The sequence below is a fragment of the Eleutherodactylus coqui genome, chromosome 10 (genome assembly GCF_035609145.1).
Source record: "Eleutherodactylus coqui strain aEleCoq1 chromosome 10, aEleCoq1.hap1, whole genome shotgun sequence".
Lineage (NCBI taxonomy): Eukaryota > Metazoa > Chordata > Amphibia > Anura > Eleutherodactylidae > Eleutherodactylus > Eleutherodactylus coqui.
Genome location: NC_089846.1, coordinates 68,043,575 through 68,062,634, shown reverse-complemented (window position 1 = coordinate 68,062,634; position 19,060 = coordinate 68,043,575). Strand labels below are relative to the sequence as shown.

At 50.5% G+C, this 19,060-nt stretch overlaps 1 protein-coding gene across 3 annotated transcripts in view; it reads right to left on the bottom strand.

The window, feature by feature from the left end:
• Window positions 1–12,546: 12,546 nt before the first annotated feature.
• The window catches only part of LOC136580580 (cytochrome P450 2F2-like), an 88,824-nt gene continuing 82,310 nt past the window's right edge, over window positions 12,547–19,060 (bottom strand). For all 3 annotated transcript variants that reach the window (XM_066581236.1, XM_066581235.1, XM_066581234.1), the window contains exon 10: window positions 12,547–13,188. In XM_066581236.1, coding sequence (XP_066437333.1) covers window positions 12,985–13,188 — 204 coding nt within the window. In that variant the 3' untranslated portion in view covers window positions 12,547–12,984. The remainder of the gene's footprint in view (window positions 13,189–19,060) is intronic.

Genomic DNA, 19,060 nt, shown 5'->3' with positions numbered 1-19,060 from the left:
ACAGGTGCCAGCGGACAGCAGACTCCTGTGGCCCCAAAGCCAACTGGATCATGCTGGGCCTTCAATGAAGGCCACTGCCGTTTCTATGCATCGTGCAAATTTAGACACGAATGCTCAATTTGCAGCGGTTCGCATGCAGCCTTGCGCTGTTTCCGACGCCAACGAGCGGCGGGAGTTCCCGGCACAGGGACGAACGCCGGTGAGCGTTTGGTACCTGGAGCCGTGGCTCGACCGGTACCCCCGGAGACTGGAAGCAAGCCTGCTTAGGGCGGGCTTTGCTGAAGGTTTCTTCATCCCGTATTCTAACGTTTCCTCAGCGTCTTTTTGCCAAAATTTAAAATCCGCTCGCGACAATAAGGAATTAGTGTTTGAAAAGTTGTTAAAGGAGGTAGAGTTGGGACGAATGGCGGGGCCATTTCTGGAGCCGCCTTTCGGCAACTTGCGGGTTTCCCCTTTGGGTTTAGTACCAAAGAAGGAAACTGGCAAGTTTAGACTTATCCATCATTTATCCTACCCGTCGGGGAAATCAGTTAACGACGGGATATAAAAAGAACAAGCGGCGGTGTCATATGCATCATTTGACGGTGCAGTTGCGTTGGTTAGACGGGCTGGCAGAGGCGCATGGCTAGCGAAAGCCGATATAGAGTCGGCTTTCCGACTCTTGCCGGTGCACCCGCAGTGCTTACATTTGCTAGGGTGCAGAGTTGAAGATCAGTTTTTTGTGGATATGTGCCTGCCAATGGGCTGCTCGATCTCTTGTTATTATTTTGAGGTTTTCAGCTCCTTTTTGGAGTGGATGTTAAAGGTGGAGACGGGCAGCTCATCGGTTTTGCACTATCTAGACGATTTTCTGTTTGTTGGAGAAGCAAATTCGACCGTTTGTGATTTTCTACTTTCGTCTTTTCGCTCTTTGATGCGTAAGGCAGGTGTGCCACTATCGGTAGAGAAAACAGTAGGACCAGTGTCAAGGCTAAGTTTTCTAGGTATCGAAATTGACACGGTGGAAATGATTTTCCGCTTGCCCGATGATAAGGTGGCGCGCTTGCGGCAAGCGGTGGATTTGGTTGGCAGTTCACGAAAGGTTACACTGCATCAGCTACAAGTTCTGTTAGGTTTACTTAATTTTGCGTGCAAGGTCATTCCGATGGGACGACCGTTTGCTCGGCGGTTGTCACTGGCGACAAGAGGTGCAAGAGAACCCCATCATTTTGTTAGAGTAACGAGTTGGAGTTGGACTTGCACGTATGGAAAGTTTTTCTGAGTTCTTTCAATGGGCAAGTTATATGCCCGGAGGATGAAAGGCAAAATGAGATCGGTTTGGTGTCGGATGCAGCTGGATCACATGGTTTTGGAGTTTTATTTGGTGACCGGTGGTGTTGTGCTGCTTGGCCAAGTTCTTGGAAGCAGAAGCAATGGCTAAAGAATGCTGCGCTTTTGGAAATGTTCCCGCTAATGGTGGCAATGGAGATATGGGGCCACAAGTTGGCCAATAATAATATCTGTTTCTGGTCAGATAACCAGACGGTGGTACAGGCGGTGAACAAGCAATCGTCATCATCAACGTTGGTGCTGGCGGCATTACGCCATTTGGTTTTACGGTGTTTACAGCACAACGTTAGGTTTAAAGCACGATATGTACCAGGTTATTTAAATGCTACTGCTGATGCTCTTTCTCGCTTTCAGATGTCGAGATTCAGGGAGCTGCACCCAACGGCGGAGGTCGAGGGGGTATGTTGCCCTGCTTTCTTGTGGGAAATGATAGAAGAGAGCTATTAGCTCTTGTAAAGATGTCAGTTTCAAGTACCACATGGAGACGTTATAACAACATATGGAAAGAGTGGATAGCGGCAGCAGAACGAGGATTTCGGTCTCGGAAATTTTCCGACGGACGAAAGAGCGAAGGCGGTAACTTTAGATGTATTATCGGCAATGCGTAAAAAAGGGGCATCTGCGGACGCTGCCAAAAAACAGTTGACGGCGGTTGCCTTTTTGCTGCGTTTACACGGTTCCAGGGATGTGACTAAAGAATTCGTTTTTGGGCAAATTATAAAAGGGTGGAAGAAGGATAAAGTGACGAAGGACGGAAGGAGACCAATTACGTTTGAGTTACTAAATGTCATATTAGAAGTGCTGGGAGAAGTCTGCGAGGAGGGCTCCGAAGCGGAGCTGTTCCGCGTGGCCTTTGCAATTGCCTTTTTTACAGCTTTGCGAATTGGGGAATTAGTGTCAGCAAGTAAAGTTAGACCTGGTGGACTGATGTACGAAGACGTGGTAGTTGACGGAGACTGCATTAAGATTTGCGTTCGGAGATCAAAAACAGATATTTACGGGACCGGAGAATGGATTAGGATAGGCAAAATTGGGAACAAAATGGTGCCCGGTAATTTTGATAACGGGTTTTCTGGGACAACACTGCGGAACGGGCCCGTTTTTGAGACATGTGTTGGGACTCCCGTTAACCAAATATCAATTCATGGCAGTCATGCGGGGTAGCCTAAGTAAATTAGGCCTTAACCCAAAAGAATTCGGATCACACTCGTTTAGGATCGGGGCCGCAACGTCCGCTTTTTCGTGCGGCATGGGTATTGAGGGCATTAAAAAAGTGGGTCGTTGGAAATCGGATGCGTACCGGTCTTATGTGCGACCGGACCTTAGAGTTATAATATAGTTATACTTTTTGTTGTGATGCTTTTTTCTTTCGGTGTTTGTTTCTTTATTTATTTACAGTTTCGGATTGGTCGGTATGGGTGATAGGCCACTCATATATATACTGGGCTGAGAAGAGAGCCAGAAGTAGGCCTATCGGAGGCAATTTAGGCCTCAATGTTCAGGTACATTGGCAAGGGATTAGAGGTTTACAATGGCCCAGGCTGCTTCAGGAGGTACTAAGAATCAGCAGCTGGGAAAACGATAAAGTAATACTAGTCATTCACGCAGGAGGAAATGACCTCGGAAGGATTAAAGTAGCGGAGCTCATTTCCTTGATGAAAGAGGACATTTATCGTTTTAAACAGTTTTTCAAACGAATGATAATTGTTTGGTCAGACATAGTGGCCAGAAGAATTTGGAGAGAAGCGAGAGATAATGAGGCGATTGAACGAGTGCGGAGAACGGTTAATTTTAGAATATCTAAGCATGTGCAAGCCTTGGGCGGAATAGCTATCCGTCACTGGGAGTTGGAGAGAAGAGAGCGCGGGATGATGCGGGGGGGACGGGGTTCATCTTAGCGAGATAGGGCTAGATATTTTTCTTTCTAGATTGCAGGATGGGGTGGAGTCGGCGTTATTGCTGGCATGTGGGGGGCGGAGTGCAGCATAGACATATGCTGCATCCTTCGTGGCGGAATTTAGGACTTCCATGCCAGCAAGGAATGGAAGGGCTTTTTCAGGCCGTTATGGGCCTTCTTATGCCTCAGTATACAGACTCATTTTCAGTTTAAAATTGGACATTTAATTTGGCATGGAAGGAAAAGAGAAAGTTATTAATGGTTTAAAAAGGTTTACATGGTTAAATAAAGGCTGTGGCCTACCCACAATAAGCCAGCAGATGTTTTTTCGTATTCTTTGTTTATTGGGGAGCAAAATTAGTGATAAGTCCCCCCAGTCCTAGTCAGGTCTGTTTCAGTCTACCCTAGTTGCTTGTCAGTATCCTTTCGTTTGCCTGTGAGCTCCACCTCCAGCCTTGATTTACCTAGTAGTTTTGCTGGTCTGTTACACCTGCCTCTTCTGTCGGCACTCTGTCCCCCGTTAGTTAGTTCCATCGTGGTAGTCGCCAGGTCCCTAGCCAGTACAGGGACCGCCGCCCAGTTGCCCGCCTGGGGTTAGCCAGGGCCGAGGCAAGTAGGCAGGGACAGTGGGGTGCGGGAAGTTCAGGGCACCCCACCTGGCGCTCGGGGGGCAGAGTGCCGTAACATAATAACTGGCCCTTATAACTGTTTTGTCATGGAGGCGATCAGTTCCCTCACGAACCAGCTGCAGGCCCTGGGGCCTGTGATCCAGGATTTATCCGCCCGCATGGCGGCCCAGGAGCAGCGGTAAGTGTCGCAGGGGCGGGACGCCTCAACCAGCCCAGAACCCAAGTGCCCTCTTCCCGAGGTATTTTCTGGGGAGAGGAACAAGTTTTTTGTTTTCCAACAAGCGTGTCGCCTGTTTTTTCGGATGCGTCCCCGTTCTTCCAGGTCGGAGGCTTAGAGGGTCGGGCTGATAATGTCCCTGCTGTGGGGCTCTGCCCAGACATGGGCCTTTTCCATCCCCGAGGGTTCCTCCTGCCTGCAGTCCGTGGACTCGTTTTTTCAGGAACTCGGGGGTATCTTCGATGAGCCGGACCGAGCGGGGTTGGCGGTTTCGCGGTTGCTGGCGTTGCACCAGGGGTCGTTCTGTGTGGAGGATTATTGCTCCAACTTCAGACGCTATGCAGGGGATACTGCATGGAACGATAGCGCTCTGAAGGACGTCTTTTTGCAGGGCCTCTCGGATGCGGTAAAAGACCTGTTGATTTCCCATCCCCTTCCCGGGTCCTTAAGGGAGGCCATGGAGCTAGCGGTGAAGGCAGATAGGAGGCTCAGGTCTAGGAAGCAGGATAGACAGGCCCGTAGGGTCATGGAGGTGATTTGTCCTGTTCCCTCTTCTTCCGTACCTGTCGCTGTTCCTGAGCCAATGGAGGTGGACCCGCTGGACCCCAAAGAGCGACGCCGGATTCGTTTGGTGCATCATCTCTGCTTCTACTGCGGGAAAGCTGGACATTGGGTGATCACCTGCCCCCTGAGGCTTCAGCGCTCACAGTCCGAACCGGCGGAAGAGCTCCAAGTCATAGGCGATTGCAGGGAGGATCGCCTAGGACTTCAGGTACTTCCTAAACTGTTGGTACCTTGTCAGGTTAGATTCCGGAATTTTTCCCGACCCGGGAAGGCGTTTATTGATTCCGGAGCAGCCACTAACCTGATAAGCATGAGTTTCGTTAAACCTTTGATGGCAGAATTTGTGGCGCTGGAGACGCCAATTCATTTTACCAGTATCGATGCTGCCCCTCTCTCTACAGGCCTGGTACGATGGAGGACCCCAGGATTACAGTTCACGGTGGGGGTTCTCCACTCGGAAGAACTGTCTTTCCTGGTTATGGAAAAAATGTCGGTGGATGTGGTGCTTGGTATGCCCTGGTTGGCACGGCACAACCCCCAATTTGATTGGTCCACCCGGGAATTGACTCATTGGGGATCATCCTGTCATAATCACTTTCGGACTCTGTAACGCTCCCGCGGTGTTTCAGGGGTTTATGAACGCTGTCTTTCACGACTTCCTGGGGGTATTTATGGTCATCTATCTTGACGACATTCTGGTGTATTCTCCTTACTGGGATACACATGTGCAGCACCTGAGGTTGGTTCTGACCCGTTTGCGCGAGTACCAACTTTTTGTCAAGTCAGAGAAATATACTTTTGGTTCTAAAAAAGTATCTTTCCTTGGTTATGTGATTTCATCCACGGAGATTCAGATGGAGTCTGATAAAGTAGCTGCAATCTCCCATTGGGTCAGACCAGACAACCTTAAGGCTCTCCAGCAGTTTTTAGGTTTTGCAAATTTTTACCGCAAATTCATTAGAAACTACTCTGTTATTGCTCAACCCCTGACCGACCTGACTAAGAAGGGGGCCGACTTGGTAAAATGGTCGCCGGCAGCCCTTGAGGCCTTTAGTCAGCTAAAGAGGGCATTTACGACTGCCCCGGTGCTAATACAGCCGGACGCACGACTACCTTTTTTCATTGAGGTAGATGCGTCTGAGGTGGGGACAGGAGCAGTATTGTCGCAGGAGGTCAGTGGGAGATCTGGGTATAGCCCATGCGCGTTCTTCTCGCGGAAGTTTAATTCAGCAGAACGCAACTACGACGTAGGTAACTGTGAATTACTGGCTATCAAATGGGCTTTGGAAGAGCGGCGACACCATCTTGAGGGTGCTAGACACCCAATTACCGTGTATACTGATCATAAGAATCTGGTATATCTCGCCAATGCTAAAAGACTCACAGCTCGTCAAGCCAGGTGGGCGTTGTTCTTCGCCCGGTTTAATTTCGTCGTGACATATATCCCAGGGGAGAAGAACGTGAAGGCGGACGCTCTATCATGGAGTTTCGGGGTGCCAGAAAGTGAGACTATGATTCCCAAGAATATCTTGGCACCTGGCGTGGTGGTGGCAGCTGTAGAGTCTAACTTCGTTCCCCAACTACAGAATGCCCAGCAGGACGCTCCTTCGGGGGTGCCGGAGGGCAGATGGTTTGTGCCAGAGACCTTACGTCTTCGAGTCATGGACGAATCTCACTCGTCGGTTCTCGCAGGGCATCCAGGGTTTCAGGGGACCCTGGATCTTTGTTCCAGACACTTCTGGTGGCCAGGCATGGCTCAGGAGATCCGCAACTTTGTTAGGGGATGCTCGGTCTGTGCCCGCAACAAGAGTCGATGGCGTCCTCCGGAGGGTCCCCTGAGACCGCTACCGGTTCCTTCCAGTCCATGGTCGCAGTTATCGGTAGACTTTATCACTGATCTACAAGAATCCCAGCTGTGCACTACTATCTTAGTGGTGGTCGACCGGTTCTCAAAGATGGCACATTTTGTGGCGTTAAAGAAGCTACCTTCGGCAAAAGAATTTGCCAAGATTTTTGTAACAGAAATAATTCGTCTACATGGGGTTCCCCAAAATATTGTATCTGATCGCGGGGTTCAGTTTGTGTCGCAGTTTTGGCGTGCCTTCTGTAGAAACCTGGGAACGTCGCTTTCCTTCTCGTCAGCATTCCACCCACAAACTAATGGTCAGACTGAGCGGAAGAACCAAGATTTAGTGCAATATTTACGGTTATTTGCTAGCGAAAAGGCTCATCAGTGGGCAGAGTTCCTGCCATTGGCAGAGTTTGCACTAAACAACCGCCCTTGTTCTTCCACTGGGGTATCTCCATTCTTTTGTGTATACGGTCAGCATCCTCGTTTTTTTACAGCAATACCTACTTCTTCGGTCTGTCCGGCAGCGGATGTCGCCACAGATATGCTTCGGGGAGTATGGGAAGAGGTACAGAAAAACTTGGAAGCAACGGGGACTCGTATGCAGTTGCGTAGTGGGAAGAGTCTGTCTGTATCTGAACCGTACAGGGTGGGACAGAAGGTATACCTGTCTTCTAGAAATCTCAAATTGAGGGTCCCATCCTTGAAGCTAGCACCACGTTACGTGGGTCCGTTTGTCATCACATGGGTGGTAAACCCGCTCGCCTACGAACTGGATTTGCCAACTACATGGAGGGTACACAGGGTGTTCCATAAGTCTTTATTGAAACCTTTTGTCCCGCTCTCCCCCACCTTCCTTATGCACAGTGGGAGAGTCGACTCCTCCTACTCTCCACCCCCGGGCGGAGGCTTGAAGTTAAACGGCTGGCAGTGACCTGAGCTCACTGCCAGTTATTGGTTCTGCTAGCCTCTAGTCAGGTCTGTTTCAGTCTGCCCTAGTTGCTTGTCAGTATCCTTTCGTTTGCCTGTGAGCTCCACCTCCAGCCTTGATTTACCTAGTAGTTTTGTTGGTCTATTACACCTGCCTCTTCTGTCGGCACTCTGTCCCCCATTAGTTAGTTCCATCGTGGTAGTCGCCAGGTCCCTAGCCAGTACAGGGACCGCCGCCCAGTTGCCAGCCTGGGGTTAGCCAGGGCCGAGGCAAGTAGGCAGGGACAGTGGTGTGCGGGAAGTTCAGGGCACCCCACCTGGCGCTCGGGAGGCAGAGTGCCATAACAGTGGAATGCTGACGAGAAGGAATGCGACGTTCCCAGGTTTCTACAGAAGGCTCGCCAGAATTGCACAACAAACTGAACCCCGCGATCAGATACAATGTTCTCGGGAACCCCATGTACTGTAGATGAATGATTTCTTTTACAAAAATCTTGGAAAATTCTATCGCAGTAGGTAGCTTCTTTAGCGCCACGAAGTGTGCCATTTTTGAGAAGCATTCCACAACAACCAGGATAGTGGTGAACTTCTGAGACTCAGGTAGATCGATAAATGCGGCCACGGACGAGAAGGCACCGGTAATGGTCTCAGAGGCCCCTCCGGACGACAACGCCGACTTTTACTGCGTGCACAGACAGAGCATCCCTTAACAAATTCGCAGATCTTCCAAGACATGCCTGGCCACCAGTAGTGTCTAGAACAAAGATCCAGAGTCCCCTGAACCCCGGATGACCTGCGAGAACAGATGAGTGAGACTCTTCAATGACTCTGAGACGCAAGGTCTCTGGCACAAACAATCTACCCTCCGGCACCCCCAAGGAAGCGTCCTGCTGATCAGATTCTACAGCTGCCACCACCACCCCAGGTGACAAGATATTCTCGGGAGCCACTGTCTTTGCAGCGAATCTAAACTCCGTGAGAGGGCATCCACCTTCATGTTCTTCTCTGGAATATATGTAACGACAAAGTTAAACCTGGCAAAAAACAACGCCCACCTGGCTGGACGAGCTGTGAGTCTCTTAGCATTGGCGAGATATACCAAGTTTTTATGATCAGTTTATAAGGTAATGGGATGCCTTGCCCCCTCAAGATGGTGACGCCACTCTTCTAGAACCCACTTAATTGCCAATAACTCACGATTACCCACGTCGTAATTACGTTCCGCCGAACTGAACTTCCGTGAGAACAACGCACATGGGCTATACCCAGATCTCCCGCTGATTTCCTGAGACAATACAGCCCCTGCCACCACCTCAGACGCATCGACGTCAATGAAGAACAGTCGCCGCGCGTCAGGCTGTACTAGCACCGGGGCAGCAGTAAACACCGTTTTGAGATGACTAAAATCCTCTAGAGCCTCTGGCGACCATCTTACCAAGTCGGCCCCCTTCTTGGTAAGATCAGTCAGGGGTTGCGCAATAACCGAATAATTCCTAATGAATTCACTGTAAAATTTTGCAAAACCTAAAAACCGCTGGAGAGCTTTCAGGATATCTGGTCTGACCCATTGGGAGATTGCTGCCACTTTATCAGACTCCATTTGAATCTCCGTGGGTGAAATCACATAACCAAGGAAAGACACTTGTTTAGTACCAAAATTGCATTTCTCCAACTTGTAAGCCCCCCTTAAGTACAATTTGGAAAAACAGTGGGCCCCTACCACCTGATTCAATAAGTCACGAATCAGGGGCATGGAGCAATGGTTCTTCACTGTAATTTTATTCAAAGCCCGATAATTCACACAAGGCCCTCAATGTCCCATCCTTTTCTACAAAGAGACCTGCCCTGGCAGGGGACCTGAACGGCCTGATGTGTTTGGCCAGAGACTCTGAGATATAGGACTTAAAGGGGTTGTCTCGCGAAAGCAAGTCGGGTTCAGCACTTCTGTATGGCCAAATTAATGCACTTTGTAATATACATCGTGCATTAAATATGAGCCATACAGAAGTTATTCACTTACCTGCTCCGTTGCTGGCGTCCCCGTCTCCATGGCTCCGTCTAATTTCGGGGTCTTCTTGCTTTTTTAGACGCGCTTGCGCAGAAGGGTCTTCTCCTTCTGGACGGTCCAGGCACGAGCGGCGTTCTGGCTCCGCCCCCTTCTACGCGTCATCGCGTAGCTCCGCTCCGTCACGTGTGCCGATTCCAGCCAATCAGGAGGCTGGAATCGGCAATGGACCGCACAGAGCCCACAGTGCACCATGGCAGAAGACCCGCGGTGCATCGTAGGTGAAGATCCCGGCGGCCATCTTGGAGAAGGAAGAAGTAGGAAGAAGTCGCAGAGCGGGGATTCGGGTAAGTAATATATATTTTTTTTATTTTAACACATCCCTTGGGTTTGTCCTGCGCCAATGCAAAAAAAAAAAACACCTGTTTCGGCGCGAGACAACCCCTTTAAGGGCTTCGTGCTCATGCCCCGACAAATTGAAAATGGCTCCCCTAGGGATGGGACTGTCAGGGATCAAATCAATACCACAGTCCCACTCCCTATCGGGAGGCAGTTTCTTGGAAAATACATCATGAAAATCAGACAAACACTCAGGAATAAATAGGCATCTGCTGAACACATAGGTATAGTAACTAAGTGACTATGACCGGACAAACCCCAATGGGTCAATCTTTGAAAGCATCAGAAAGACCCAACAAAAACACGTCTATAAGGGCGCTATCGTTCCAAGAGGTTTCACCTGCATACTGTCTAAATTTAGAGCAATAGTCCCCTACCCACTGCTGCCCCTGACGTAGAGACATGAGATGAGAGACCGCCAAACCTGCACGGACCGGCTAATCAAAAATACCTCCAAATTCCTGAAAAAACAAATCCACTGACTGCAGGCAAACCAAACTCTTGGGTAAGGAGTAGGACCATGTCTGGGGGGAACCCCGAAGTAAGGACATCCACCTTCTGGGATTCTGAGCCGGATGAGTGGGGCCGCATTCGAAAAAATAATCTACATGCCTGCTAAAAAACAAAAAACATGTTCCTCTCCCCTGAAAACATCTCAGGAAGAGGAGAGTTGGGTTCAGGAATAGAAGGGGGGCAGAAGCATGCACTAACTCCTGCTGCTCCTGGGCCACCATACACCCGGACAGGTCTTGGATTACAACCACCAAATCCTGCAACTGACTTGCGAGGGTACTCATGGCCTCCATTGGAGAGCAAAACAAAACCTGCTGGGCAATTTTTAAGGGCCAGTTATTATGTTACTGTATACTACCCTTGATACGCCAGCCCGTGTTTCCCTGATCTCAACCGCAACCCCTATCCCTGCCTGCTTGCCTCCACTCCTGGCTAACCACAGGTGGACAACTGGGCGGCGGTCCCTATTCTCACCAGGGACCGAGAAGGGGGGCTGGCATACCTGATGGAAAGGGCAGAACACCGACAAAGTGCAGATGATAACTACTAACACGAAACAATACTAATAGTACCGAGGCAGATGGAAAAACCTGGCAGATGGTAACAAGGTAAAAGACAAGCTGACAGGCAGGAGACCTACAGATGCAGACTAGCTAGCACACTGAGGGAAACCAATATCTGGCAGTGATTGCAGTCATTGCCAGACTTTTAAACAAAAGCCTCCACCCAGAGGCAGAAAGAGGGAGACAGCCAACTCCCAATAGAACATAAAAAGGGAGCTCGTGCACGGCAGCTGCACTCACAGATGCATGCGCGCACGGCACCGCCAGGGCTGCCACAGGCGCGCACCGCGCCACTAGCACCACGCCGGCCAGGCACCACAAGCCGGGGGGACAAGCCCCGACCGCGGGACCCAGCACACCACCACCCCAGGAGGACCAGCAACCGCCCCATGGTAACAATAACTTCCTTGCAGCATCTGGTAGTTAGTGGGTGGGTGACAGCCCAGAGACGAGCTCTGGACCTTTATTTTGCCTGGGTCCCCGACAGCAGTGCCACCATCTGTGCCCCAATACCATGTAATGTATTTTAGGATTTGATCTAATATAGTATATCCCGGACCATTTTTACACCAAACATGGACAAAATACTATTAAAAGGGGTTTAAGCAACAGCAAGAGTTTTGGCCCCTCATTTGCCTGCGCTCCTTACAGTAGTACCACTAGCATTATCCTATTTCTCCCCCCACCCCTGCTTTTCAGCACTCCATTTATGCAGCATCCCGCAGTGTGACCCTGGGGACACATGGCATGCACAGAGGAGCAAGATGTTGGCTTGTCACGGGGGCATTTACCACACTACCTCCTGGAGGGCCGCAGTGGGCCTCTTTCGGACACCCCTGGAATGGGGATGCCCAATAAACATTAGGACAGGTGAAGGGGTTGTCTCGGGTGAGGCCACCATTTCGCCACCCACCGGCATGAACGTCGGCGGGGAATGAGCCCCAGACAGTGTAGTACCTCAGGTCCCTGGGTACAGTCAGGGCCTGGAAATACCTTTACTGGGTAACTCAAATTATGCAAGGTAAAAACAATCAGTATTCCAAGCGCAAGTAAAATTAGAAGTATATTCAGGCAGACTTGAAGATCAGTACCTCCACACAGCGATCCCAGACTTCAGAACGCCTGTGTGTGTGACAACTGTAATCACGTACCTCCACCCAGTGGTCGCAGACTTCAGGATGCTTGAGTGTGAACAATTGAGAAAATACAAAGTATCTCTGCACTGGGCCTTGAATAGAAAAATAGAATTGGGACTGGCTCACGCTCTCTCTCTCTCTCTCTCTCTCTCTCTGAGGTGGACTCACTCACTATTCATGCTGATCCTTGCACTCGGGAAACCTCTCCTCCTCTTCTATCTTCAACACATGAGGGCTGAAGGTGCCCCCATGTGCCTCTGTGCTTTGCTCCTTAGATGGAAGCCCAGATTGAACAACCTTTTCCCACTCTCAAGCACTCACATTTATATCCTCACTCATACCACGTGACAGGATAGAATTGTTACATTTACAGACAGTCAATTCACTTTGCAGATATTAACCTCTCATTTGCTGCAACTGTGCAATACACATAACAGAATGACAAGATACTTTTGCACAGCACACCAACATAAGACATACATGTATGACATTATGGAGGAGGCCAGGAAAGCATGTATTGGGCCAATACATTTATTTGAGAATTCCTTCTAATACTATAGTACATTTTGAATGTTCCCTTCACAATCTCAAACCAAAAAGGGTTCAAATACTATTGAAGTCTTAAAGGGGTTAAATAACACTAAACATATCAGTCTTGTTTTCACTTTTTTTCAGAAACCGCAATGTTCTTGTCCATGGGCAGTGTCTATGCGTCTGATATTCAATGTGCCAATCCTATTTACTTGAACATTGCTGCGCTTTTACACTGAAGACAGTCCATGTGCAAGAGTGGCGTTGTCTCCGGAACAAAGTGGACCCCTCTTTCTAAGGTCATAAAGCTTTTATATCATATAATAAGAGTAATAATTGAAAGATTTCAAATCTTCCCTACACACTTTCTGCACCCATAAACGTTTTCCTAATCTCACAATATCTTAGTTTCATGCATGTTATTATAAGTTATTCTGGAGAACATGTACGGGGTAGAAGACATATCTCAAAGCTTGGAGGAACGTGTCCAAGCCCAACTCCCACTGGAGCAACTGAGATCTTCTCAGGGGGCACCGGTGACTTGATTGTGAAGTTCTGCAGTAGTATGGTAATATAGATGAAGAGCTCCATACTTGCCATGCCCTTGCCGGGGCATATTCTCTTTCCTGAAAAAACATGACAGTGAATAGGTAAAAGAACATCTAGGATAGATTATTCTGTATATTCTGCATTACATTATATACACATTCATTTTACTAGGTGCCATGTAATATTACACTTGGGGGTTATACACATATACCCACAGAAATAGAAGCTGATCACCCAGGGATTCAATTAGAGATGAGGTTAAACACAAAGGCTATGACTAGAGATGAGCAAACGTACTCGTCCGAGCTTGATACTCGTTCGAGTATTAGCGTGTTCGAGATGCTCGTTACTCGTAACGAGCACCACGCGATGTTCGGGTTACTTTCACTTTCATCTCTGAGACGTTAGCGCGCTTTTCTGTCCAATTGAAAGACAGGGAAGGCATTACAACTTCCCCCTGCGACGGTCAAGCCCTATACCACCCCCCTGCAGTGAGTGGCTGGCGAGATCAGGTGTCACCCGAGTATAAAAATCGGCCCCTCCCGCGGCTCGCCTCAGATGCGTTGTGACATAGCTGAGGGACAGTGCTATCGTGTTGGAGCTGCTGTAGGGAGAGTGTTAGGAGTTAGTGTAGGCTTCAAGAACCCCAACGGTCCTTCTTAGGGCCACATCTAACCGTGTGCAGTAGTGTGGAGGCTGCTTTTTGCAGTGTTGCACATTTTTTTTTTGGTATATCGGCCGTGCAGAGCATTGCGCCCTGCAGTAATACTCCAGGGACAGAAGTGTGGAGGCAGGGAGAGCGTTAGGAGTTATTCTAGGCTTCAAGAACCCCAACGGTCCTTCTTAGGGCCACATCTAACCGTGTGCAGTACTGTGGAGGCTGCTTTTTGCAGTGTTGCACATTTTTTTTTTTGGTATATCGGCCGTGCAGTAATACTCCAGGGACAGAAGTGTGGAGGCAGGGACAGAAGACATATATTATTGATTGAATATACGCAGTGGGCCTTTTCTAAAAAATATTGGGCAAAAAATCTATTTGGCCTGCCTGTCACTGTGCTCAGTGTTCTGGGTCCGTGTGTGCTGGGTGTAGTAGTTCTACAAAATCATACGTAGCCAGCTAAGTGTTACAGCAGGCTTGCGCCAAATTATTTCCTGGCTCTGTCTGGGCTCTGAAATCACCGCTCTGTTGCAGATAATAACAGTGCAACACTCTGCAGTTCTGTGACACACTCCAGGGACAGAAGACATATATTATTGATTGAATATACGCAGTGGGCCTTTTCTAAAAAATATTGGAAAAAAAATTATTTGGCCTGCCTGTCACTGTGCTCAGTGTTCTGGGTCTGTGTGTGCTGGGTGTAGTAGTTCTACAAAATCATACGCAGCCAGCTAAGTGTTACAGCAGGCTTGCGCCAAATTATTTCCTGGCATTCCGTAAGCGAACTCAGCCTCCAACCACAGGCCAATAAGCGGCACATTTAATTACAGCGTTGTGTTTCTGCATTACTGGTAATACAGCATGCTGAGGGGTAGGGGTAGGCCTAGAGGACGTGGGCGCGGCCGAGGAAGCGGAGGACCTAGTCCGGGTGTGGGCTTCCAGCAACCTATCGTCCACCCAGAGTTCTGCGCCGTCCACTGCTGCAACTCAGAATCCTCTGGCTGCTGCTCCTCCTTCCTCCCAGCCTCCTCACTCCATAAAAATGAGACATTCTGAGGAGCGGGCAGACTCCCAGGAACTGTTCTCGAGCCCCTGCTAAGATTGGGCAGCAGTGGTTCCTCTCCCACCAGAGGAGTTTATTGTGACTGATGCCCAACCATTGCAAAGTTCCTGGGGTCCGGGGGATGAGGCTGGGGACTTCCGGAAACTGTCTCAAGACCTTTCAGTGGGTGAGGAGGCCGATGACGATGAGACACAGTTGTCTATCAGTGAGGTAGTAGTAAGGGCATTCAGTCCGAGGGAGGAGAGCACCGAGGATTCTGAGGAAGAGCAGCAGGACAATGAGGTGACTGACCCCACCTGGTTTGCTACGCCTACTGAGGACAGGTCTTCAGAGGGGGAGGCAAGGGCAGCAGCAGGGCAGGTTGCAAGAGGCAGTGCGGTGTCCAGGGGTAGAGGCAGGGCCAGACCGAATAATCCACCAACTGTTTCCCAAAGCGCCCCCTCGCGCCATGCCACCCTGCAGAGGCCGAGGTGCTCAAAGGTGTGGCAGTTTTTCACTGAGAGTGCAGACGACCGACGAACAGTGGTGTGCAACCTTTGTCGCGTCAAGATCAGCCGGGGAGCCACCACCAACAGCCTCACCACCACCAGCATGCGCAGACATATGATGGCCAAGCACCCCACAAGGTGGGACGAAGGCCGCTCACCGCCTCCGGTTTGCACCGCTGCCTCTCCCCCTGTGCCCCAACCTGCCACTGAGATCCAACCCCGCTCTGAGGACACAGGCACTACCGTCTCCTGGCCTGAACCCACACCCTCAACTCCGCTGTCCTCGGCCCCATCCACCAATGTCTCTCAGCGCACCGTCCAGCCGTCGCTAGCTCAAGTGTTTGAGCGCAAGCGCAAGTACGCCGCCACGCACCCGCATGCTCAAGCGTTAAACGTGCACGTAGCCAAATTTATCAGCCTGGAGATGCTGCCGTATAGGGTTGTGGAAACGGCGGCTTTCAAAGGTATGATGGCGGCGGCGGCCCCGCGCTACTCAGTTCCCAGTCGCCACTACTTTTCCCGATGTGCTGTCCCAACCCTGCACGACCACGTCTCCCGCAACATTGTACGCGCCATCACCAACGCGGTTACTGCCAAGGTCCACTTAACAATGGACACGTGGACAAGCACAGGTGGGCAGGGCCACTATATCTCCCTGACGGCACATTGGGTGAATTTAGTGGAGGCTGGGACAGAGTCACGTCCTACCCACCCCCAGAATTGCGTGCCCCAGCTCGGTGGTGGTATCTGCGGCGGTGTATGCTTCCTCCACTAAACCACCCTCCTCCTCCTCCTCCAACGCAACCTCTGTCTCGCAATCAAGATGTGTCAGCAGCAGCAGCACGTCGCCAGCAGTCGGTGTCGCGCGGCGTGGCAGCACAGCGGTGGGCAAGCGTCAGCAGGCCGTGCTGAAACTACTCAGCTTAGGAGAGAAGAGGCGCACGGCCCATGAACTGCTGCAGTTCGTGTGTGACAACGGCCGTAACCTGGTGGCGGCTCTGCAGCTCGGCAGCCTCACGCACGTGCCATGCCTGGCCCACGTCTTTAATTTGGTGGTTCAGCGCTTTCTGAAAAGCTACCTACACTTGTCATACCTGCTCGGAAAGGTGCGCCGGGTCAGCGCACATTTCCGCAACTCCAGCACGGACGCTGCCACCCTGCGGACCCTGCAACATCGGTTTCATCTGCCAGTGCACCGACTGCTGTGCGACGTGCCCACACGGTGGAACTCTACGCTCCACATGTTGGCCAGGCTCTATGAGCAGCGTAGAGCTATAGTGGAATACCAACTCCAACATGGGCGGCGCAGTGGGAGTCAGCCTCCTCAATTATTTTCAGAAGAGTGGGCCTGGTTGGCAGACATCTGCCAGGTCCTTGGAAAGTTTGAGGAGTCTACCCAGGTGGTGAGCGGCGATGCTGCAATCATTAGCGTCACCATTCCTCTGCTATGCATCTTGAAAAGTTCCCTGCAAAGCATAAAGGCAGACGCTTTGCGCTCAGAAACAGAGCCGGGGGAAGACAGTTTGTCGCTGGATAGTCAGAGCACCCTCCTGTCTATATCTCAGCGCGGTGAGGAGGAGGAGGAGGAAGATGAGGAGGAGGGGGAAGAGACAGCTTGGCCCACTGGTGAGGGTACACATGCTGCTGGCCTGTCATCCTTTCAGCGTGTATGGCCTGAGGAGGAGGAGGAGGAGGAGGATCCTGAAAGTGATCTTCCTAGTGAGGACAGTCATGTGTTGCGTACATGTACCCTGGCACGCATGGCTGACTTCATGTTAGGATGCCTTTCTCGTGACCCTCGCGTTAAACGCATTCTGGCCACTACGGATTACTGGGTGTACACACTGCTCGACCCACGGTATAAGGAGAACCTTTCCACTCTCATACCCGAAGAGGAAAGGGGTTCGAGAGTGTTGCTATACCACAGGACCCTGGCGGACAAACTGATGATAAAATTCCCATCCGACAGCGCTAGTGGCCGAAGGCGCAGTTCCGAGGGCCAGGTAGCAGGGGAGGCGCGGAGATCAGGCAGCATGTACAGCACAGGCAGGGCAACACTCTTTAAGGCCCTTGACTGCTTTATGGCTCCCCAGCAAGACTGTGTCACCGCTCCCCAGTCACGGCTGAGTCGGCGGGAGCACTGTAAAAGGATGGTGAGGGAGTACGTAGCCGATCGCACGACCGTCCTCCGTGACGCCTCTGCCCCCTACAACTACTGGGTGTCGAACCTGGACACGTGGCCTGAACTTGCGCTGTATGCCCTGGAGGTGCTTGCTTGTCCTGCGGCTAGCGTCTTGTCAGAGAGGGTGTTTAGTGCGGCTGGGGGAATCATCACAGATAAGCGTACCCGCCTGTCAACCGACAGTGCCGACAGGCTAACACTCATCAAGATGAACAAAGCCTGGATTTCCCCAGACTTCTCTTCTCCACCAGCGGACAGCAGCGACATCTAAGCAATACGTAGGCTGCACCCGCGGATTGAAGCATCCTTCTGTATCCCCATCAAAAACGGGGACCTTTTCGCTTCAACAATCTGTGTATAATATTCCTCCTACTCCTCCTCCTCCTGAAACCTCACATAATCATGCAGAACGGGCAATTTTTCTTAGGCCCACAAGGCTCAGTCATATAATTTTTCTAAACAATTTTTATACGTTTCAATGCTCATTAAAGCGTTGAAACTTTCACCTCAACCAATTTTTATTTTAACTGGGCTGCCTCCTGGCCTAGTTACCAATTAAGCCACATTAACCAAAGCGATTAATGGGTTTCACCTGCCCTCTTGGTTGGGCATGGGCAATTTTTCAGAGGTACATTAGTACTGTTGATACACCAATTTTTGGGGGCCCTCGCCTACAGTGTAATCAAATTAAAGGGGTTGTCCCGAGGCAGCAAGTGGGTCTATACACTTCTGTATGGCCATAATAATGCACTTTGTAATATACATTGTGCATTAATTATGAGCCATACAGAAGTTATAAAAAGTTTTTTACTTACCTGCTCCGTTGCTAGCGTCCTAGTCTCCATGGTGCCGACTAATTTTTGGCCTCCGATGGCCAAATTAGCCGCGCTTGCGCAGTCCGGGTCTTCAGCAGTCTTCTATGGAGCCGCTCGTGCCAGAGAGCGGCTCCGTGTAGCTCCGCCCCGTCACGTGCCGATTCCAGCCAATCAGGAGGCTGGAATCGGCAGTGGACCGCACAGAAGAGCTGCGGTCCACGAAGACAGAGGATCCCGGCGGCCATCTTCAGCGGTAAGTATTGAAGTCACCGGAGCGCGGGGATTAAGGTAAGCGCTCCGGTAAACTTTCTTTACTTCCCTGCATCGGGGTTGTCTCGCGCCGAACGGGGGGGGGGGTTGAAAAAAAAAAAACCCGTTTCGGCGCGGGACAACCCCTTTAATTTTTAGCCCACCTCCATTACAGCTGACGTTACATCAGCTGTGTTGGGCACTGCAATGGGATGTATTTATGTACATTGTACATTGGCCGAAGCCCACCTGCATTAAACATGACATTATTACCTCAGCTGTGATGGGCAATGTAATGGGATATATTTATGTACCGCCGGTGGCTTCCTGGCACCCACCCATGCTGTGGGTCCACAGGGAGTTGTAAATGCATCTGTGTCCACTTCTAAAGAACCCCAGTCTGACTGGGGCATGCAGTGTGGGCCAAAGCCCACCTGCATTAAACATGACATTATTACCTCACCTGTGATGGGCAATGCAATGGGATATTTTTA